Source organism: Haliotis rufescens, unplaced genomic scaffold (assembly GCF_023055435.1).
Source record: "Haliotis rufescens isolate VD_foot unplaced genomic scaffold, xgHalRufe1.0.p SCAF_13, whole genome shotgun sequence".
NCBI lineage: Eukaryota > Metazoa > Mollusca > Gastropoda > Lepetellida > Haliotidae > Haliotis > Haliotis rufescens.
Window position 1 is genome coordinate 25223055 of NW_025963813.1, and position 23865 is coordinate 25246919.

General features: G+C 40.7%; 1 protein-coding gene across 1 annotated transcript; it reads left to right on the forward strand.

Annotated features, from left to right (window-relative positions):
• Window positions 1-3404: 3404 nt before the first annotated feature.
• On the forward strand, window positions 3405-23865 carry LOC124110791 (neprilysin-1-like). Its single transcript, XM_046470212.2, has 23 exons — window positions 3405-3483; window positions 3661-3698; window positions 4131-4178; window positions 4516-4548; window positions 4992-5153; window positions 5400-5483; window positions 5765-5964; window positions 6731-6910; window positions 7356-7442; window positions 9172-9305; window positions 10060-10153; window positions 10495-10623; window positions 10888-10986; window positions 11210-11284; window positions 12684-12787; window positions 13131-13189; window positions 15330-15381; window positions 16001-16071; window positions 16312-16442; window positions 17038-17103; window positions 18656-18754; window positions 19296-19372; window positions 19592-23865. The coding sequence occupies exons 1-23, from the start codon at window positions 3434-3436 to the stop codon at window positions 19689-19691; spliced, it is 2172 nt and encodes a 723-aa protein (XP_046326168.2). The 5' UTR covers window positions 3405-3433; the 3' UTR covers window positions 19692-23865.

Consider the following 23865-nt stretch of genomic DNA (forward strand, 5'->3'; position numbering starts at 1 on the left):
GTTCTCCTTCCCAGGGTTCTTCAAAAGATCCAGGCCACTCGGAACTTGACACTGATTTTGGTCGCGCCTTGGTGGCCGACCAGTTGATTTGTCGACCTCCGAAACATCGCCAGAGACAACCCCCTGGAACTTCCGGCGTGGCCCAACCTTCTGCTCCACCCACACAGTCGGTTGCCACACCCAAGCCCCGCTCGGTTTCGTCTGCACGCCTGGCTCATCTGCAGAAAGCGCTAGGAACTAAGGGCTATTCGATTACAGCGGCCAAAGCTATTGCATTAGCCCATTGTCCATCTACACAGGGACTGTATGATGATAAATGGTGCTCGTTCCAGGCACTCTGCTGAGACAAACACCAGGATCCGACGACAGAGTAGACAACAGTTCCTGGCTGAGTTCCTTCTGTACTTGAGCAGCACCCGTCGGTTGAATGGCTTTACCATCTCCATATACCTGGTCGCCATCAACTCCGTTCTTGCCATCCCAGACGATCGGAGAATCGCGAAAATTCCCGTACTACAGGCCTTGCTGCGCTCGTTCCGTCTTGAAGACAAGAAAGCCAAGTTCAGACCGCCTGCGTGAAATCTGAATGTGGTCTTAAAGGCTCTTCGAACCACTCCACTCGTCTTCCTTCTACGACCTAACGTGTTTCTACTGGTCTTGGCTACTGCCGCTCGATTCAGTGAGCTCCACGCCCTAGACGTCTTCCATGTCCGGTTTGAACGCGGGACTCATGGCGCCGTTCATCTTGGACTGTGCTGGGACTTCATCGCAAAGAATTAACTCCCAGAACAGCCTGATAGATCATACACCATCCACCAATGTGGAATTATTAGTTAGTCAAAAGCAGGGTCTAATAACATGCATTCAAAAAAAACGACAAACCAACATAGCACCTAAAACTTTGGAGACCAATTTCACTATTAAATGTCTTCTAAACGAGGATCAAAGAGGTTTTATGTCAAAGCGATACATTGGAGAATGCACTTGATTAATTTGTGATATTTACTTTACTGAATGCAAGGGAATCCCAGGATTGATATTACTTTGAAAAGGCGTTCGTTTCAGTGGATTGGGATTTCATCCAAGAAGCTTTGACTTTTTTTTAACTTTGGACCTTCAGTTAAGCACTGAATAACAACCTTATATCACGATATAAAATCTGGTGTTTTAGTTGACGGTTTTGCTTCAGATTTGTTTCAAAGTAACAAGTGGATGTAGACAAGGTGATTTATATTCTTGTAATGCGCTGACATTTTGGCAATCATGCTTGCAGACGACACATCTCTCATATTAGTTGGAACTAAAAAATGTCTCCAAAAACACCATGACAACTCTTCAAACATATGCGTCTTTTTCAGGCCTAAATATTAACACAAGCAAAACGCAAGTGTTGTGGATAGGCTCACAACGCTTCTCTGATAAAACTATGCACAAAAGTTGGAAATTGAGATTGGTCAAGAAAAGGTTTTACTGTTCTCGGTATTATATTTACTCACAATTTGGCAGAAATTGCAGAAAGAAATTACAAACACAAACTTAAAAATCATTATGAACTCTTGATTAGCACGTGACATGACCCCATTAGGTAGAATTACTGCACTAAAAAGTCTTTTTTTTACCAAAACTAACCCACCTTTTCTCAACCTACCTAATCCAAGTGAAATATTTATAAAAAAAACAAAACAACTCGAAACACTGTGTTTCCGTTTTATATGGAAAAATAAACCAGACAAAATCAGTAGAAATAATATAATAAAACCTTATGAAGAGGGAGGTATAAGAGTGCCTGATATTAAACATACAATCAATGCTCAAAATATATCTTGGAATACATGTTTATTCCATTCACATCCACACTCTAAACTTGCCACTCTTTTGATTAATAATATAACTCCATCACAAATTGATTTTCAGCAAAAGTGCCAATTTTATATTTCGGAAAAGGTTATTAATGATTGGGCCAATGCATTCTGGAAAGATGTTCTGTGTGCATGGGGAAGCTTACTAGAAAAAAAGGAATTCTATCAAAGAGGAAAAAGATATATTATCACAACCTTTATGGCTAAATACGAATATAAGAATCGGGAACACTCCGGTATATTATAAACCATACTCGGGGAAAAGGTATTAATCTTGTAAATGATTTGATAGACGAGAGTGGACATTTTCTAGATATTTTAGACCTAAAACATATATACGACTAAAATACATTTTCTGGAATATTCTAGTCTTATCCAAGAAATAAAACAATATTTAAAGCGTAAGAGTATAGCCCTAACATCTAAATTACATCTGCCCTTAATACCATATTTCCTTGAAAACTTGGAGTAGGGGAGGGGTGTAGGCCATTTTATGATATATTAAATAAGGTATCAAACAATATGATATACATTCAAATACATTCAAATATGGGAACTAGATCTTGGCCTTAACATGACGGAAAACGAATGGCAAACGACTAATCGTTGCCCCCACAGATAAAATGTGTCCTCAAGACAAAAATGGTTCAAATACAGTATTTTTCACAGAATTATACCACAAACGAGATACTGTACGAAATGGGATATAAAGAATCATTTCTTTGCAATTTTTGTAAACGAGAAAAACAAACCTTAATGCACATGTTCGTTGAGTGTGAAATTGAAAAACAACGTTGCAAAATGGATCAAAGACAAAACTGGAAATGAACTAGAATTTTCAAAATTGACAGTCTTATTTGGACATCAACAAACACGAAATGATGTATTAAATCATATTATAACTTAACAAAGCAGAATATATTCAAATCACACATTTCCGACTCCATACCAAATTTCCAACACATCAAACAAGAAATAATCGACATCGACAAAAATATACCATATTCACAATGTAAATACACACAGTTCATGATATTTTGGTCACTCTGTCATCACCTATTCGTGTAAACCCACGAACTTGCACAAATCCAACAAAGATGTCTTAGCATCCTGACAGTGGAATGTTTTTTGTTTGTTATCATCTATAGAACTACTTTGAAACGTGTATGTATTAAAGATTGCAAGTGAACTATATGATGTAAACTTATTGTTTGTGTAATCCAAAATGAATTTAATCATTAAAAAAAACATTGCAAGAACGCCGTCACAAGCTCCGAACCTTCAGAGTGAAAGAGCCATGCAATTTGGCCCTCGCTTTATATGAAGGTTTATACACTCAAACTAAGTTAAAGTCAATTCTTAAGTAAGCTTTTGAAGTTACACCTGTCACGCACCAGTACACAACGAGGTTTCCCATCCCGTGTTGAGAATAGTGATACACACATCATTCAAATACTCAACTGTAGACATTTCCTCCAATCATTTTTGACATTTGTAAGTGTGTCGCCCGAAACATCCGGATATCCTGCCATCGTTCCACAGCCATCCTCCCATCCTTACAGTGCACTGTCGCCATGTTGTCCTCTCTCGGAGCCACACTAGTCTTCCTGCAGGGCTGTGCAAGGTAGGATCTTGTACTTCTTGGACATGGAGTCAGGTAGAAACAGGCATTTGCCAAGACGACGAGCAGCCTCGGACTCTTTCACTTTGCATAATGTTTGAAGACAACATCTGTATCTCATATTAAAATATCTTCTTTTTCTTGTTTAATCAGCCTAGAAATGTTGTTTTCTATTTTCAGTTTCCACACACTTCATAGGTGTGTCTACGGTCCTCTGGGTAAGTGCAGTTTTATGTGATTTTACACATACATCACCGAATGATATGTTAGTTGGTATAGGCAAACAGGCAATAGGCATGTATGCAGAACAGTACCGCGTACTCCATACCTCGGGGCAGTAGCGTAGGTTTGTGGTTAAAGCTTTCGCTCGTCACGCCGAAGACACGGGTTCTATTCCACACATGGATACAATGCGTAAAGCCAACTTATGGTGTCCCACGCCGTAATATTGCTGCAATATTGCCGAAAACTGCGTAAAATCATACTCACTCACTATAAACGGACGAATTTCTAAATGGGTTTGTTTCTTGTTAGAAGTAGAGTTGGATCTCGTATTACGGGATATGATTAAATGTGCTTGCAAGTATGTGGAATAAAGTGTGTTGAAGTCATATATGAAATGTATGAATGTCCGATTGGTTTTCTATCAGAAGACGCGAGACGATTTGACGAACAGCAGCGGCGGCAACAACCCCCAGGTATGACGAGAGGAAATCCATTCTCCATGCTTGTGGGATACCTATTGGTTTAAGTTTAAGATTAAGTTGTATCTACATTGTATAAATTGTTATTCTCTTTCCCCTCTGGTTACTATGAGGTAGCAGTTCACTTGACACAATCAAATGAGATATCGATAATCATATGACTGTTTGTTTCTACTATGACCGAATTCTTTGCAAAATTATACCTAATGATATTATTGCTGCAGACATTCATTCACAGGCTTTGTGTTGGACTATTTCAAAACAAACACCTCATCACTACAAGATTAGTAGATGCTTTACTGATGATATGTTTATTGTGTTGTCTTTTCAGGGATGTGTCTCACAAAAGAGTGTATACAACACGGTCAGTGCATTTTCCTTCCACAAGAATGCATGTTAAAAGATTGTGTTAGTCCTAACCTTTTGTTAGTTTTAGAACATTTAATTACGGAAAGGATTGGTCATTCTCCCAGGTTTAAACATGCATCAATATTTGCAATTTTGTACATTTTATTAAAAGGGAAAAGTATGCATTTGTAAGTTTAATTTCATCTGGATGGGCCGGTCTCTGAGGCACTTCAATTCCCTATGCAGAGTTGCTTTACTTGGGTGTGTCAGGAAGCTATAATCGTAGGTTTAAATCCCAAATTCGCCCTGATTACGTTTCTAGGTATACCCGCCTCGTTGTTTTCATCAAAGTTGAAAAAACATAAAAAACCTACATCATCTTGGGCCTTCACCTCACATCAAGCTGAAACGCCATGATATAACTTGAATACTCACTCACTGTACTGATTTATTTCACAGCCAACAACGTCTGGTCTCGCATGAACAGAAGCGCTGACCCCTGTGAAGATTTCTTTGAGTATTCCTGTGGCGGTTGGGTACGGAGTCACGCTATCCCGGACGACCGCTCATTTTACGACACCATAGCACTTCTCCACGATGTGTCCCAGCGGCAACTGAGAGGTCCGGTACACACGTGTGTTATGTGCGTCATGATCCTACTTCCTTTCCCCAGTTGTCTTTGGAGGACAACGCCGGGGTGTATTATCATCCATTGAGACAAACACATCCCACAGATTGCGTTTAAACATCAGATGTTAACTGTGTATAAGCATTAAGTTCACATATAATAAGACCGTCCTTAGACGTATCCACTGTTACGTGTGTTCGTGTACTATCGTCATTCCAGTAACAACTCTTGTTGTTCAGATCTCATGGAGGTTGCAGGTTCTATGGAAGATCCCGAGTCAATGCAGAGAGCTAGGACCCTGTACAACTCATGTGTGGATGAAGGTGATAGATAGATAGATAGATAGATAGATAGATAGATAGATAGATAGATAGATAGATAGATAGATAGATAGATAGATAGATAGATAGATAGATAGATAGATAGATAGATCAGTGATTCTGACTTGCTTCATGCACTGATGTGTACTGATGCACTGATGTGTACTGATACAATGCCATGAACAAAATGTTATCACAGGAACCATTTGTAACTCAAATATCCTTTCAATATGGACTAGAAAGTGTTTACATCAAAAACATTATACATTGTCATGTGTTTCCAGATACAATTGAATTCAAAGGAACACTCCCAGTTACTGACTTCCTCAGACAATATGGCGGATGGCCACTGTTGCAAAGGGGAGATAACCTGCCCATTACAATAGAGGATTTGATAGCTACGGCTACTAACGATTTCATGAACGTTATTGTCACCATATCAGTCTCAGAAGATTTAAAGAATTCGTCACGGATGGTCATTTATGTGAGTACTGACAATTTAGTTGAATTTTTCTACACCTGTAATTTATACCTTCCTGGGTGTGTTGCAGTTGCAGATACTCTGGATTTCTTAACGTTTAACTTTTCACTAATTTGGTGAGATCATGGCTTGAGTTACTGGACTGTTTATAACTTGTTTAAAGCCGCAACTGAGATATTAATATTTACACATGTAATTTATTATATACTTTTTGTGTAGTTAAATTATTTCACTACAAATGTAATCCAAAAATATTTGTCACGAACAAAAAATATTCTTGAAAACTATGAGACCGCTGTTGGCAGCGAAATAATACACGCTGGTCAAGTAACAAAAATGGCGCTTTGCGAAACGAAGAGTCTCGATTGACGAGTTAAATGAGCATTTTACAGTTTATACGGAACAATTGCGAGAGAATAAACGACACGAAGTGATATAAATGACCATCAGTCATTATTTTGCCTTGTCAATGTGGAACTAGCGTAAAAAGGACTTAACGTTTTATGTACGGGCTAGACACTTACGATAAAGGGAGACAATTTAAGGGGTGGTAAGTCTTGTATGACAATAGTGACTTCAAAGTTATGTTTACTGCACTGAAAATATCACTTTTCTCAACTTCAGAAAACTCAGTCTTTCACACTGAAGTATATAATAAAACTATGTGTCATAACTGTACAGGGTCATGTACAGAATTATGAAATAACGTACAGTTCCTGTAATGCCAGTTGATTGTCTATGGATAACCATAAGGGATATATGTTGCTAGCTGGACCAAACGTGGCTGGGAATGGGCAACCGAGGCTATTTCCTGCATGGTTTACAGGACAAGTTAATGGTGGCCTACAGAACGTTCATCAGGAATGTTGCCACTGAGCTAGGAGCTGATCAAACCACCATTGATGCTGATGTTGACGACTTAATAGACTTCGAAGTTAATTTGGCTAATGTGAGTACTTACCTGAGACTGAGCATGTGGCGTTCTGTACTCTGCGAAAGTAGACATCGATTGAGGTATCTATTTCATTGTGGTAAAATATAATCCCGTCAACAGGAATACGGTCTGTAATTGTAGTTTGTGAAGTAGCCATCGGTTTAGGTAAAATGTATTTGATTGTGATACAATATAATCCCGTCAACAGGCATACTGTCTGTAATTGTAGTTTGTGAAAGTAGCCATCGGTTTAGGTATAATGTAATTGATTGTGATACAATGTAGTCCCGTCAACAGGAACACTGTCTGTAATTGTAGTTTGTGAAAGTAGCCATCGGTTTAGGTATAATGTATTTGATTGTGATTGCTTTCTTTTTAGAATGAGTTTCATACCTTAGTGATGAACATCTATGTATTAAAGGCATTTCCCGCAACATGTTAACAAATGTACTTTTCCAAGATATCCATACCAATGGAGGAGAGGCGAGATTATAATGCGTTATACACCAAGAGGACTGTTGGGGAAATGTCGGATTTATACCCAGTGGTAAGGTTTTTCAAAGCTTTTCAAAAATCGTATTTCCTTGTTTATGCCCCTGCACATTCTTTCTTCAATTAGACTGTCCAACAAGCGAACAGACACGACAAGGTTCTATTTTGAAATTAGTAGGCAATATTACAAAACTTAGTTCATTTAAGGATTTAAGGAAATATTATATATTTATGTCCCACAACATGCAATAGACTATGGTCATATACATTGAACCAATATAATCATAGGCGGTTAACCCAATAACATAGATCAGGGACTAGTCATATAGTATAGGAGGATGGGAATGTTGGTGGAAAACGGAATTTTTAAGTTTTGTATTTTAGAGTGCTAAAAGAACAGCATCAATGTATTCATGTAAATCTTTCACCCTATGAACTTCGGGTAGTCAAGTAAATTAAAGCGACAAAACCATTTCCACAATCTTAAGAATTCTGTACAAAGAGCAAAGTTCTTTGTACGATTCCGACTAGATAATAAGCATGTGTATATAAATCAGCGATACCAGGTGCTTGCGAGAAGGTGAGCGTATCCTGCCAAATCCGTGGCACCCGTCATAAAGACTTGCAAATGCACCTGAAAAACACTGGAACATATGCCTCGAAAATAATTTTTGTCACTGATGCGTCAAATGTGGAAATGTCCTCCACATACCTGCCATTAAACCTTTTGAGACCTTTACTGGGGCCATGGATGTTTAAACTGATAAATACAACTTTAAGCAAGAGTCATATGACGTTATTTGAAATCTTCGAAAAAACTCATGTTCGATTCTGCCTCAAAGGCTAGAGCTGATAGAATATTGCTTGACATAAACAGAAAATTGGCTCTTGCTGAGCTGAAGTCACCCCGCTTGTCATACAGTCGTTTGGAGAGTTTCTTGTAATTCTGAATCCTTATGCATAGATCTGAATATGAAACAGATGAGGCAGTTTCACTGGTCTCTTTTATTTCTAGTCCAGGGACCCGTTCCACAAAGCGATCTTAGGGCTAAGTTGATTGTAACTCACTAAGTATGCGATCTTAAATTTTTGTTACGATCAGCCGCCCGTTCCACAAAGCAATCTTAACTGAGAGAGTTGTAAGTAAAGATCAAAATGCTAAGTTGCCCCGGACCAACTTAGGATTGCTAAAATCGATCTTAAATATTGTACCATAACAACAAAGATGGCGACTTTTATTATGGTGTGCAAGGAAATGCGTCGTCTGCTAAACATGACCAAGGGAGGCCACTCCAAGGGTAAATTTCGTATCTTTGTGGCTGAAGATTCCGATCTTTGTTAAGATCGGCTACTTAAGAACTTGTAAAGTTACAATCACCCTAAGATTGCTTTGTGGAACGGTTGTAAACTTTAGCTAAGACAATTTTAGAATCGACGTAAGTCTCTAAGATTAATTGTAGTTATGATCACTTTGTGGAACGGGGCCCTGGTTGATAGATCAGTGGAAGAGAATTGGATATTTGATCAGTGTTGAACGATATCAGATTACCGATAAACCTGAAGCTTAAGGTAAACTTCTTGTCCAGATTCTCTTGTTTTAGTTTTGTCAATGCATGTTACACCCTCTACTTAATGCAAGTAGGTTATAACCTATAGGTAATTAATATACACTAGGCCTTTGATCTCCCCGGTACATGCATACTGATTGACTGATTGACCACTTAATGTGTTGTAACCGTACGGATATTGCCATTGTAAACAATACCTGTTGTATTTCTGTTCAGATAAATTGGTTGTCATTATTGCAACTTGCGACGGGCAGTGCTGGCGTCAATATAAGAAAAGGGGACGATGTTATAGACTTTTCTGAAGGCTACTTTCAACAACTTGTTCCTTTGCTGCAAAATACCCCACTTAGGTAATGTTTGCACTGTTCTTAGCTCATGTTTGCTCTGTAATCAGGTAATGCTTGCACTGTACTTAGGTAATGCTTGCACTATACTTAGGTAATGCTTGCACTATACGTAGGTAATGATTGCACTGTACTTAGGTAATGCTTGCACTGTACTTAGGTAATGATTGCACTGTACTTAGGTAATGCTTGCACTGTACTTAGGTAATGCTTGCACTGTACTTAGGTAATGCTTGCACTATACGTAGGTAATGCTTGCACTATACTTAGGTAATGCTTGCACTATACTTAGGTAATGCTTGCACTATACGTAGGTAATGATTGCACTGTACTTAGGTAATGCTTGCACTGTACTTAGGTAATGATTGTACTATACTTAGGTAATGCTTGCACTATACGTAGGTAATGCTTGCACTATACTTAGGTAATGCTTGCAGTACAGTGCAAAAAGTAATGCTTGCACTGTACTTAGGTAATACTTGCACTGTAAACGTATATATACAAGTCAATAGAACAGAGATATCCCAAAGTTATGATAAAGTAGTTACTAATCAGCCGGAACTGGTCACATTCTCAGAGATGAGTTGCATGGTATCAACGGTATGGTCAATGTATGATCGCTGGTCAAGTTCATCGAATATTCGCCAAAGGAAATGGAAGATTCAAATGAAAATATACTACGTTGTATGCTTGTGGACAACATATGTAATCTTCACGTCCATTTCAATGAACATCAACCTTTACGCTTCTTTATTTTTAGAGTGATCCAGAATTATGTGGTGTGGAGATTTATGCGCAAACAGGTGACGGCTCTACCACAGGTTTTCCAAACTTATGAACAGGAATTCAAAGAGGTTAGTATTCACTACAGACAATATTCCCTTATACCTGTTCCATTAGTCCGTCATACATACCCTTTAGTAAATATATCCAATATATATATTTGGCAAGTCTAGATATACTGCAGTCTCTGAAAATGATGAAAGTCTGTCGGCTCCTTTATATTATAAGTTATCAAGATAATTTAACAACTGGTTTTTTTCTGAGAAATGTGTTCAATTCAGAGGCTAGATGTTTGTTAACCTGTTCATGTCCAGCTTGACTTTATAATTAAGCTTAAATGTTAAACCATGTAGGTGAGGAATTCGAAATGTCTGTCATTTATTATAACGTTGTTGCATTATACCACGTGTAGGTAGTCATTGGCGTGACGTCACTTCCTCCCCGCTGGCACAGCTGCTTGCAAGTCGTAGATAGTTTCATGCCCTATGTAGTCGGACGGATGTTTGTACAAGAACACTTTCTGCCCACCTCCAAGAATGATGTACGTTGTGCCCACAAATGGGACCATAATTTCTGCGTTATCCTAGCGTATTGCTTGTTTCCACCTTAATAAGTTTATCTTCTTAATTCCATGTTATTCATATGTAGTCAAATTAATGGTTGATAATGTGTGATGCTTTCAGAAGTAGGTTTTGCTCATTTGCGCATTTGCTGAGACACGTGCCTTGAAAATATGAAATATCCCTAACATTACTGTGATATCAAATCATCCACCATTCCCTGAACGTGATGATGTACACCGTAGGTCACCGAGGCAATACGGTACGTGAAAGATGCCTTCAGACAGAGACTAGACGACATCACATGGATGGACGAACAAACAAAAGACTTAGCTAGAGACAAGGTAGGTTTGCTCCCAGATATCACGATATATTCCACTGTGTGGTATATGATTGGATGTTATAACCATTCGGTTTAATGTTTGAGATAAGGGGGAACTATTCAGTATATGGTTTTACAAAGAAATGGATGCGTGACTCTATACATTTGTACCTAGAGCTACAGGTGTGAGGACATGCAAAGTTTTTCACATTTGCACAGAGCATATTTGTATCTGTTGTTTCTAGTTGGCAAGTATGACGAGCAAGATCGGATATCCTGACGAGTTGTATAACACCACCTACCTGGACAACATGTACCCAGTAAGTCAACTCCAAATGTCACTCTTCCCGATATAAGATGGCCCCTGGTTCATATAGGCGATAATGTAACACAACTTTGAGCAGAACTTATTTGGTAATATTTTATCGGATAAACTTGATGTCATGTTTTATATTTGACAAACTAGATGTGACGTTTTATTAAATGAATGGATAAGTGAATAACGTAATGTCACTAAACTACAAGTATATTCTATTTGTAATACAGAAGATGTCATACATGTCATGAAATAATTAAGTGGCACATTCCTCTCGTTGTGCACTAGTTGAAGTTAAATCACAAGATAGCCCATCCATGAGGTACACTAGATGGATTATTCCATGTGTAATACACTAAATGTCACATCCATGAGGTACGTTTGGTGATAAATTCCATATGTAATACACTAAATGTCACATCCATGAGGTACATTTGATGATACATTCCATATGTCATACACTAAATGTCACATCCATGAGGTACACTTGATGATACAATCCATATGTAATACACTAAATGTCACATCCATGAGGTACACTTGGTGATACATTCCATATGTAATACACTAAATGTCTCATCCATGAGGTACGCTTGATGATAAATTACATATGTAATACACTAAATGTGTCATCCATGAGGAACACTTGATGATACATTCCATATGTAATACACTTAATGTGTCATCCACGAGGAACACTTGATGATACATTCCATATGTAATACACTAAATGTCACATCCATGAGGTACGCTTGATGATAAATTCCATATGTAATACACTAAATGTCACATCCATGAGGTACACTTGATGATACATTCCATATGTCATACACTAAATGTCTCATCAATGAGGTACGCTTGATGATACATTCCATACGTAATACATCAAATGTCACATCCACGAGGTACACTTGATGATACATTCCATATGTAATACACTAAATGTCACATCCATGAAATACGCTTGATGATACATTCCATATGTAATACACAAAATGTCACATCCATGAGGTACACTTGATGATACATTCCATATGTAATACACTAAATGTCACATCCATGAGGTACACTTGATGATACATTCCATATGTAATACACTAAATGTCACATCCATGAGGTACACTTGATGATACATTCCATATGTAATACACTTAATGTCACATCCATGAGGTAAACTAGATGGACCATTCCATATGTGACACACAAAGATGGCACATCCCATAATATACAAGGAGCATGTTCAATAATTGAACCATTAGACGACTCATTTCAAATGACAAAAGACGCATAATGCATATGCGGAATATTAGTTACAGATTAAACATATTAATGATTGTATACATAGAAATAGTCCTGAGTCTACAACTATACTTTTATTAGTGTTGTCGTTCTCCCACCCACAGTTTGAAGTCGAGGAGGGAGAATATTTCAAGAATGTTGCATCTTGGAAGAGGATGCGAACAGCGATGGAATGGCGGAAACTGCTGAAACCATCTGACAAGTCATTGTAAGTAACGGAGGAATACCCAGTAGGACCAGGTACAGGGGTATTCAGTCATGCTCCTCAACCAGGACAATAATGGGGCAGGATGCACTAACCTTTGCAAGAACAGCTGGTGTTTGATAGTGATTCATAAATACAATCGACAAAAACATGAAAATTCAGCTAATGACACATTTAACTTATAAATCATTGTAACCATTATAGTAACATGTTTGTGTGACCGGGTTCGAATCCCCGCATACGAACAATATGTGTCCATATGTGAGGCGTTAAACTTCATTCGCTCACTCAGTCAATAACTCACATCCTCACTCATGTTAACCTGAATGTTATATATCATTAACAGATGGATGATGTCTCCGGCGGTAGTGAATGCTTACTACAATCCGTCCAGCAATGAAATGGGTAGGCGTAATATGTTTACCACATCTTACAGTAGATCTATATTTATGACCTCATATTAATTTTACTATTTTTGAAGTATTTGACAGGTTGCGGACCAGTTCATCGAATTGTCCCCAAACATTACAACTGCGACACTGAATAACGGATAGCAACCGGGACATCGAATTGTCCCCAAACATTAGAACTCCGACACTAAATAACGGATAGCAACCGGGATATCGAATTGTCCCCAAACATTAGAACTCCGACACTAAATAACGGATAGCAACCGGGATATCGAATTGTCCCCAAACATTAGAACTCCGACACTAAATAACGGATAGCAACCGGGATATCGAATTGTCCCCAAACATTAGAACTCCGACACTGAATAACTGTTAGTAACCGGGACATCGAATTGTCCCCAAACATTACAACTGCGACACTGAATAACGGTTAGGAACAGGGACATCGAATTGTCCCCAAACGTTAGAACTGCGACACTGAATAACGGTTAGGAACCGGGACATCGAATTGTCCCTAAACATTAGAATTGCGACACTGAATAACTGTTAGGAACCGGGACATCGAATTGTCCCCAAACGTTAGAACTGCGACACTGAATAACGGTTAGGAACCGGGACATCGAATTGTCCCCAAACATTACAACTGCGACACTGAATAACTGTTAGTAACCGGGACATCGAATTGTCCCCAAACATTACAACTGCGACACTGAATAACGGTTAGGAACAGGGACATCGAATTGTCCCCCAACGTTAGAACTGCGACACTGAATAACGGTTAGGAACCGGGACATTGAATTGTCCCTGAACATTACAACTGCGACACTGAATAACGGTTAGGATCCGGGACATCGAATTGTCCCCAAACATTACAACTGCGACACTGAATAACGGTTAGGACATCGAATTGTTAGAATCACTGAAGCAAGTAAGAACTTTGACTGCAGGCTCTTGGAATAACGGACACGTACGACTGCAGGACTTTAAGATTTGCAAGTAAAGAGCTTATAAGATTTTATTGTTTTTAATATCTGTTGGAAGAAGACAATTTGTGAGTTAACTGAGCAGTTAATCTTAGAAGTAAATAAAGACTGAAGAGCCGCACGCCAACCTCTGACTTGGGAGTACTGTTACACAACTGCAAAGGGCTAAGAGTTGAGCTCGACCTTCAAGGTGATAGGAATTTATGTACGGCGTCGCCGAAGGCGAAAGACTACTTCACCACCGACATGTATGTGTGGATAATACCTTCAACACATCTCCCCATCTCTTTGATAATACATGGCGATCTACAAGGTAAAGTTTTTTCTCTCGTCTACTGTCTACAACCAAGCAGCCGTGGCGAGACATAGGTCCGTGTGTGTGAATATACTCAATTAGCTGCTCAAAACCTAGGATTTCACCTCAACCCTGCTGTATTGCAGTTAGACTTGCAGTGGGTAACGTGTTCCCAAACACGAACACTCGTGGGTGTTTTGGCCATGATACATTCCCTGGGCCAGAAAGGACACCCAAGGTACGAGGTGGTTCGGGAGAGCATCTGAAACTTGTTCAGCTGAAAGACCTTTGGGCGCACCTCATAGGAAACGCAGATACGTCAACATCGATGCCAGAATCTGTGTCCTGAAGGAAGATCTTATGAATTATGGAGTACACAGACCATGTATCCGAGTTGATACATCTCGAGTAAATTAATGTGGTGCTGCTACGGACAAAGTTAGATCAAAATGACATCAAAATGAGATCACATTTAGATCAAAATGACATAAAAAAGACATCGCGTGTTGTATATTATATGTAATTCAATACTACCCTTTTGAACAAAATAGAATAGATTTTAGTGACGTGGAGATCATGGCCGATGTCAATGTACAATGTACATATTCAATACTGCCTGCTATAACCGGTGTCCATGCTGTACGAGTTTACTCTTGTTGTTTTGACCAGATCTCGATACCTGGACTTCAAATTACCAGATTCACTCAACCACAGCAGGTACCTGGATGTAGAAATACTTTTCCCACACCACATGTGGTACAGACATTCGATGTCATGGCCTATGATCTTTGACTACAAGCAATTCAAGTTTCAGAGACTTGTTAGATGATGTATGTAGCTGTATGTTTGTATTGCAGTCATCATGGCTGCCCTGCTACAGCCGCCCCTCTTCTCCCCGGGGCTCCCCAAGTAAGTTTCCTTCACGTTAGTAAATCGCTCCTTGTTTTATCTTCCAAAGTTTGTGGTGTGGTTTTCGCAGGGAGGTAGTTTGTCTCCCTAAGTTAGTGATGTTTATTAAACGGAAGTGTTGCCACTTCGTAAGTAAGTATACTTTTGTATGTACCCTTTCCACAAAGTGATCTTCGAGTTAAGATGATGGTAACTTCCATACTTACCACAGTCGAAGTGTTCAGATCGTTTTGAGGGACGGGGCCTGGGTGCCGTTGTACAAAGGGACTAAGCACAAAGGTGATCGTAACTCCTATACTTTACCATATCATCGTAGCGCTGTAGTTGTTTTGTACAACGGCATCCAGATCGTCCTTAGTAACAAGTCTGCATTGCTAAGTAAGCAGGTTGTCTCCCCAAGTACCACGTCACCGGAAGTTGGATATTTGTCTCTCTACGAATATGTATTTTCGTTTACAGAATCGCGTAAGAAGTTTTCCCCTGTGAATTGTCAGGACGGACAGTGGTGTAGCAAACGCAACCAAAAGACAACCTGGAAACAAATGACCTTTTCCCTTTCAATATGAACCATTTACCAGAAGAAACACTATCAGGGTGATATTTGCTCCCACTGTTTCAGGTATGTGAACTACGGGGCCTATGTCGCGAGTGTATTGGGACACGAGTTGACCCACGGCTTCGACGACGTAGGTAGGACGACTTCATGGTCTAAGCATGTTTCCCATGTACCGCTATCTCCACTGTAACGTCCTTGTGGAGTAGGGGTGGTAGCCACTCAAGTAGGAGACATATATGTTCGACCCTTACCCATCAACCTTCCTGCTCTCTGGAGACACCAGAGCTACATCTTTGTTTTATTTCGGCAGTCCAGTAATTATGTTTCCCTTTGGGAATATTGTGAAATAAGTGACTTATTCTTGTTTTCGAAAGGTCGGCTGTTCGACAAGAATGGCAACCTCGTTGAGTGGTGGAGTACTGATGTCATAAAAGCCTTTAAAGATAAAGCTCAGTGTTTCATAGACCAGTACTCTCAGTACCACGAGGCTTCAGTCAACGTGTCGGTAAGTAGTAAGCATGAACAAGAAAAGCAAATCCTAGGGAAAATAAATATGTCTCATTGGCAATGAAAGGTTTAATGTAGATTTTATTTCCTGAGCAAGTACATTATTTGAATCTATTACCGTTTGCATATGAAGTTCTATTATCATTATTCGAGGTGAAAACGTTAGCTCCATCCGACAAAATAGGTGTTAATTGTTTCAATGACAACAAATACAAATGGTTTTGGTTAATAATGAGCTTTGATCTTGTTTATGCTTTGAGCTACTACTTTGATGAAGAACGTTAGACATAGTGTATCTCAAGTGTCTGTTACATTCCATTCTCACTGACTGTAACATACTTTCTTACCACGCATTATGTCAAAACGATAGGCAAGAGCTAAAGGAGAGCTACACGAGAGCTAAATATCTAGTATGTAAAATGGCCATGAAGTAAATGTGTGGTTTTCAAGGAGACACAAACCTCCCATGTTTTCTATTGGAAGGTTCAGAATGTAGGTTCGATGCCTGTAAATTTCATTCAAATACGTGAGGTTTCCAATTTGAAACCTATGTGTCAACCAGCATTGTGAGAGAGTACCGCTGTGTCTTGAAGGTGAACGGGATCAACACGCAAGGTGAAAACATTGCTGACTGTGGTGGAGTAAAGCAGGCTTATCGGGTTTGTGTGCTTAAAACAACTAAGAGCGACTAGTGAATGAGTGAGTGAATGAACGCCTCAGTCTGCAATATTCCAGCTCTTCCATGGCGCCCTGTATCCACGTAAGTAATTAGCCACGTCACAGAGCCTGTTTAGTTGCCGACGATTTGACATTTTCTGTGGGGGCAGGTTTGGGGTGGCGCTGGGGCTGACTTGTTATAACCTGTTCCCGAAAATACTGCAAAGATTCTGTGTTTTGGCCCCACACCCGCATTTCAGAGGTTAAAGTGTATGTTTGCAAGCGGTGACTGAACAATTCATCTGCCACTAACTCCCAACCCCCCAAACCCCAACACCCAACACCCTAAAACAAGACCTCAAACACACAATTCCCGACCCCAAACATCCCAACTCCCGACCCTCAACACCCTAACTCCCCAACAGCCAACCTACAACACCCCAACACCCCAACACCTCAATTCCCGACCCCCAACTCCCCAACATCCCAACACCCGACCTCAAACATCCCAATTCCCGACCCACAACACCCCAGCACCCAAACACCCGACCCCCAACACCTCAATTCCCGACTCCCAACGCCGCAACTCCCAAAGAGCCAACCCCCAACACCCCAACTCCCGACCTCCAACACCCCAATTCCCGACCCCCAACTCCCCAACATCCCAACACCCGACCTCAAACATCCCAATTCCCGACCCACAACACCCCAGCACCCAAACACCCGACCCCCAACACCTCTATTCCCGACTCCCAACGCCGCAACTCCCAAAGAGCCAACCCCCAACACCCCAACTCCCGACCTCCAACACCCCAATTCCCGACCCCCAACTCCCCAACATCCCAACACCCGACCTCAAACACCCCAATTCCCGACCCACAACACCCCAGCACCCAAACACCCGACCCCCAACACCTCAATTCCCGACCCCCAACGCCGCAACTCCCAAAGAGCCAACCCCCAACACCCAAACTCCCGACCTCCAACACCCCAACTCCCGACCCCCAACACCTAAATTCCCGATCACAAACATCCATACTCCTCAACTCAGCATCAAATGCCATTACTTAATTAGTTAGAATGAATCTCAGAATTAGTTCTGCTGTAAGTTGCAGTCTGGTAATTTATAGTTTGCTCAAATTGAGCTAATCAAATGGCACACCAAGGTGAATACGTTACAAATTTCATATTGTAGACATTTCTGTAGTGTTGTGTTTTTATATGACGTAATAATACATGTGTTTAAAGCAAAATAAGTTTGAATTACTAACATCCAAAATGAGAAGCAGAATCAACATAAGAAATGTGTTGAAAAGTTGGAGAACTCAAACGTGGCATTTGTGATTTTTAACGGGTGAGACCTGGGACTACGTGTCAGTGTGATTGTGCTGACATTTTCATTACCACACTATGAACTCGCCTTCCGTTGTTGCGGGTTTACAAAATGTGTAAGACAATGTGCCTGTATCAATATTATAACTATTATACGTACATCTCATTAATTCCTCCCGTAAATACAATAAAAACACAAGTCGATATATTTTCGTGACGCAGGCATATCGCAATCTTGTCGGAGATCTGCAGGCCGAAGAGCCGCTCCTGCCTTATCTTGGCCTCAGTCAGGACCAGGCCTTCTTCATCAGCTATGCCCAGGTAACACGGGGAGCCCGCCGTGGCTGGAGAACGTTTTGTGTAGACTATTTCTACATATCAAACCAATAGTCCGTGTCTCTCAGCAGCTGGGAATTGATCTATTAATCTGTCTTTGGGATTTTCCAATGCTTCGTCTTAAGGACGTTAGTGATGTCGATCAGATGACTGCGTGTATGTAAAGACCACCTCATAAACGATTCTGGTTGAGAATGAATAATACGTTATTACGTAAAGTGGGATATAAGCGTTGCCGCTTTCGCGTTGAGGTGAGTAGAGGGAGAATGATAGTACCGTGTGCATCGCATGCAAGGGTAAAATAATTCATAAAAAGCTACAGGTACATATATTCATTCCATTTTGTTTTTCAAATAATATACAGGTATTACGAAACAGGGTTGTTAACATCTACTGAGAGAAACAGTTATCTTTACAGAAAAAGGTACTTCTATGACTTCTATGTCGTTGAGATAGATAAATTATATAATACCCTAACTCCTCGTTGTGAAGTAAGCAGCTATATTATGTCCTGGTGTTTGTACAGTCGTGGTGCGCCAGTTACAGGAAGGAGGGACTGGAGGCTACCATCAGGGGGGATGTCCACAGTCCCAACATGTACAGGTAACTCACACCACCTGCATGGTACATAACTGTATACTCCAGCATGTAGCATCGTCGGTGTGCTCTTCTCCCTCTTACTTCATAAAAACCCATTGAACACTTTTCATGTTTGTGAGCGGACGTCAGTTTTTTATTTCATTTTCAGGTCTCATATGTGTTTATTTTTCACGTCGTTTTCGAATATATCGACGTGTAACGAGTTTGCATATTCCGTTTCAGAATCATTGGCGCGTGTCAAAACTCTTTTGAGTTTGCGGAAGCCTTTCGTTGCCCAGTTGGAAGTTACATGAACCCGCCCACAAAGTGTGAACTGTGGTAGTTATGTGTCTACACGACGTGTAGTGAACTGTGGTAGTTATGTGTCTACACGACGTGTAGTGAACTGTGGTAGTTATGTGTCTACACGACGTGTTGTGAACTGTGGTAGTTATGGGTCTACACGACGTGTAGTGAACTGTGGTAGTTATGGGTCTACACGACGTGTATTGAACTGTGGTAGTTATGTGTCTACACGACGTGTATTGAACTGTGGTAGTTATGTGTCTACACGACTTGTAGTGAACTGTGGTAGTTATGTGTCTACACGACTTGTAGCGAACTGTGGCAGTTATGTGTCTACACGACTTGTAGTGAACTGTGGTAGTTATCTGTCTGCACGACGTGTAGTGAACTGTGGTAGTTATGTGTCTACACGACTTGTAGTGAACTGTGGTAGTTATGTGTCTGCACGACGTGTAGTGAACTGTGGTAGTTATGTGTCTACGCGACGTGTAGTGAACTGTGGTAGTTGTGGGTCTACACGACTTGTAGTGAACTGTGGTAGTTATGTGTCTACACGACGTGTAGTGAACTGTGGTAGTTGTGGGTCTACACGACTTGTAGTGAACTGTGGTAGTTATGTGTCTGCACGACTTGTAGTGAACTGTGGTAGTTATGTGTCTACGCGACGTGTAGTGAACTGTGGTAGTTATCTGTCTGCACGACTTGTAGTGAACTGTGGTAGTTATCTGTCTGCACGACGTGTAGTGAACTGTGGTAGTTATGTGTCTACACGACTTGTTGTGAACTGTGGTAGTTATGGGTCTACACGACCTGTTGTGAACTGTGGTAGTTATGGGTCTACACGACTTGTAGTGAACTGTGGTAGTTATGGGTCTATACGACTTGTAGTGAACTGTGGTAGTTATGTGTCTACGCGACTTGTAGTGAACTGTGGTAGTTATGTGTCTACACGACGTGTAGTGAACTGTGGTAGTTATGTGTCTACACGACTTGTAGTGAACTGTGGTAGTTGTGTGTCTACACGACGTGTAGTGAACTGTGGTAGTTATGTGTCTACACGACTTGTAGTGAACTGTGGTAGTTGTGTGTCTACACGACTTGTAGTGAACTGTGGTAGTTGTGTGTCTACACGACTTGTAGTGAACTGTGGTAGTTATGTGTCTACACGACTTGTAGTGAACTGTGGTAGTTGTGTGTCTACACGACTTGTAGTGAACTGTGGTAGTTGTGTGTCTACACGACTTGTAGTGAACTGTGGTAGTTGTGGGTCTACACGACGTGTAGTGAACTGTGGTAGTTATGTGTCTACACGACGTGTAGTGAACTGTGGTAGTTGTGGGTCTACACGACGTGTAGTGAACTGTGGTAGTTGTGTGTCTACACGACTTGTAGTGAACTGTGGTAGTTATGTGTCTACACGACTTGTAGTGAACTGTGGTAGTTGTGTGTCTACACGACTTGTAGTGAACTATGGTAGTTATGTGTCTACACGACTTGTAGTGAACTGTGGTAGTTGTGTGTCTACGCGACTTGTAGTGAACTGTGGTAGTTGTGTGTCTACGCGACTTGTAGTGAACTGTGGTAGTTATGTGTCTACACGACTTGTAGTGAACTGTGGTAGTTATGTGTCTGCACGACGTGTAGTGAACTGTGGTAGTTATGTGTCTACACGACGTGTAGTGAACTGTGGTAGTTATGAGTCTACACGACGTGTAGTGAACTGTGGTAGTTATGTGTCTACGCGACGTGTAGTGAAGTGTCGTAGTTATGTGTCTACACGACGTGTAGTGAACTGTGGTAGTTATGAGTCTACACGACGTGTAGTGAACTGTGGTAGTTATGTGTCTACGCGACGTGTAGTGAAGTGTCGTAGTTATGTGTCTACACGACGTGTAGTGAACTGTGGTAGTTATGTGTCTACACGACTTGTAGTGAACTGTGGTAGTTGTGTGTCTACACGACTTGTAGTGAACTATGGTAGTTATGTGTCTACACGACTTGTAGTGAACTGTGGTAGTTGTGTGTCTACGCGACTTGTAGTGAACTGTGGTAGTTGTGTGTCTACACGACTTGTAGTGAACTGTGGTAGTTATGTGTCTACACGAGTTGTAGTGAACTGTGGTAGTTGTGTGTCTACACGACTTGTAGTGAGCTGTGGTAGTTATGGGTCTACACGACGTGTAGTGAACTGTGGTAGTTGTGTGTCTACACGACGTGTAGTGAACTGTGATAGTTATGGGTCTACACGACGTGTAGTGAACTGTGGTAGTTATGTGTCTACACGACGTGTAGTGAACTGTGATAGGTGTTTGTCCACACGATTTGTAGTGAACTGTGGTAGTTGTGGGTCTACACGACGTGTAGTGAACTGTGGTAGTTATGTGTCTACACAACGTGTTGTGAACTGTGGTAGTTATGTGTCTACACGACGTGTAGTGAACTGTGGTAGTTATGTGTCTACACGACGTGTTGTGAACTGTGGTAGTTATGTGTCTACACGACGTGTAGTGAACTGTGGTAGTTATGTGTCCACACGAGTTGTAGCGAACTGTGGTAGTTGTTTGTCTACGCGACTTGTAGTGAACTGTGGTAGTTATGAGTCTACACGACTTGTAGTGAACTGTGGTAGTTATGTGTCTACACGACGTGTAGTGAACTGTGGTAGTTATGTGTCTACACGACGTGTAGTGAAATGTGGTAGTTATGTGTCTACACGACTTGTTGTGAACTGTGGTAGTTATGTGTCTACACGACGTGTTGTGAACTGTGGTAGTTATGTGTCTACACGACGTGTAGTGAACTGTGGTAGTTATGTGTCTACACGACGTGTAGTGAAATGTGGTAGTTATGTGTCTACACGACTTGTTGTGAACTGTGGTAGTTATGTGTCTACACGACGTGTTGTGAACTGTGGTAGTTATGTGTCTACACGACTTGTAGTGAACTGTGGTAGTTATGTGTCTACACAACGTGTTGTAAACTTTGGTAGTAATGGGTCTACACGACTTGTAGTGAACTGTGGTAGTTATGTGTCCACACGAGTTGTAGCGAACTGTGGTAGTTGTTTGTCTACGCGACTTGTAGTGAACTGTGGTAGTTATGAGTCTACACGACTTGTAGTGAACTGTGGTAGTTGTGTGTCTACACGACTTGTCGTGAACTGTGGTAGTTATGTGTCTACACGACGTGTATTGAACTGTGGTAGTTGTTTGTCTACGCGACTTGTAGTGAACTGTGGTAGTTATGAGTCTACACGACTTGTAGTGATCTGTGGTAGTTGTGTGTCTACACGACTTGTAGTGAACTGTGGTAGTTATGTGTCTACACGACGTGTAGTGAACTGTGGTAGTTATGAGTCTACACGACTTGTAGTGAACTGTGGTAGTTATGGGTCTACACGACGTGTAGTGAACTGTGGTAGTTGTGTGTCTACACGACGTGTAGTGAACTGTGGTAGTTATGAGTCTACACGACTTGTAGTGAACTGTGGTAGTTATGGGTCTACACGACGTGTAGTGAACTGTGGTAGTTGTGGGTCTACACGACGTGTAGTGAACTGTGGTAGTTATGTGTCTACACGACGTGTATTGAACTGTGGTAGTTATGTGTCTACACAACGTGTTGTAAACTTTGGTAGTAATGGGTCTACACGACTTGTAGTGAACTGTGGTAGTTATGTGTCCACACGAGTTGTAGCGAACTGTGGTAGTTGTTTGTCTACGCGACTTGTAGTGAACTGTGGTAGTTATGAGTCTACACGACTTGTAGTGAACTGTGGTAGTTGTGTGTCTACACGACTTGTAGTGAACTGTGGTAGTTATGGGTCTACACGACGTGTAGTGAACTTAGGTAGTTATGAGTCTACACGACTTGTAGTGAACTGTGGTAGTTGTGTGTCTACACGACTTGTAGTTAACTGTGGTAGTTATGTGTCTACACGACTTGTAGTGAACTGTGGTAGTTATGGGTCTACACGACTTGTCGTGAACTGTGGTAGTTATGTGTCTACACGACTTGTCGTGAACTGTGGTAGAATAATGATGACTTGTCCGGTAACAGCAACATCACATGTAAACGTTTCGTGGTCACTCAGGACATAATTGATGTGTTTTGATAGCATTACATTAACGAAAATCATTTCATTCCGAGTATATTTGAAATTATTTTAGCACAAGTGATTACCATGCAATAAAAATGAGAATGAGACGTGA

Excerpts from the sequence above, each read along its gene's own strand:
- LOC124110791 (XM_046470212.2), top strand. The coding sequence starts at position 3,434 with ATGTTGTCCTCTCTCGGAGCCACACTAGTCTTCCTGCAGGGCTGTGCA. Across the intron at positions 17,104-18,655 it reads GAGTAAAGCAGGCTTATCGG|GCATATCGCAATCTTGTCGG; the intron begins GTTTGTGTGCTT and ends TTCGTGACGCAG. Across the intron at positions 19,373-19,591 it reads CACAGTCCCAACATGTACAG|AATCATTGGCGCGTGTCAAA; the intron begins GTAACTCACACC and ends ATTCCGTTTCAG.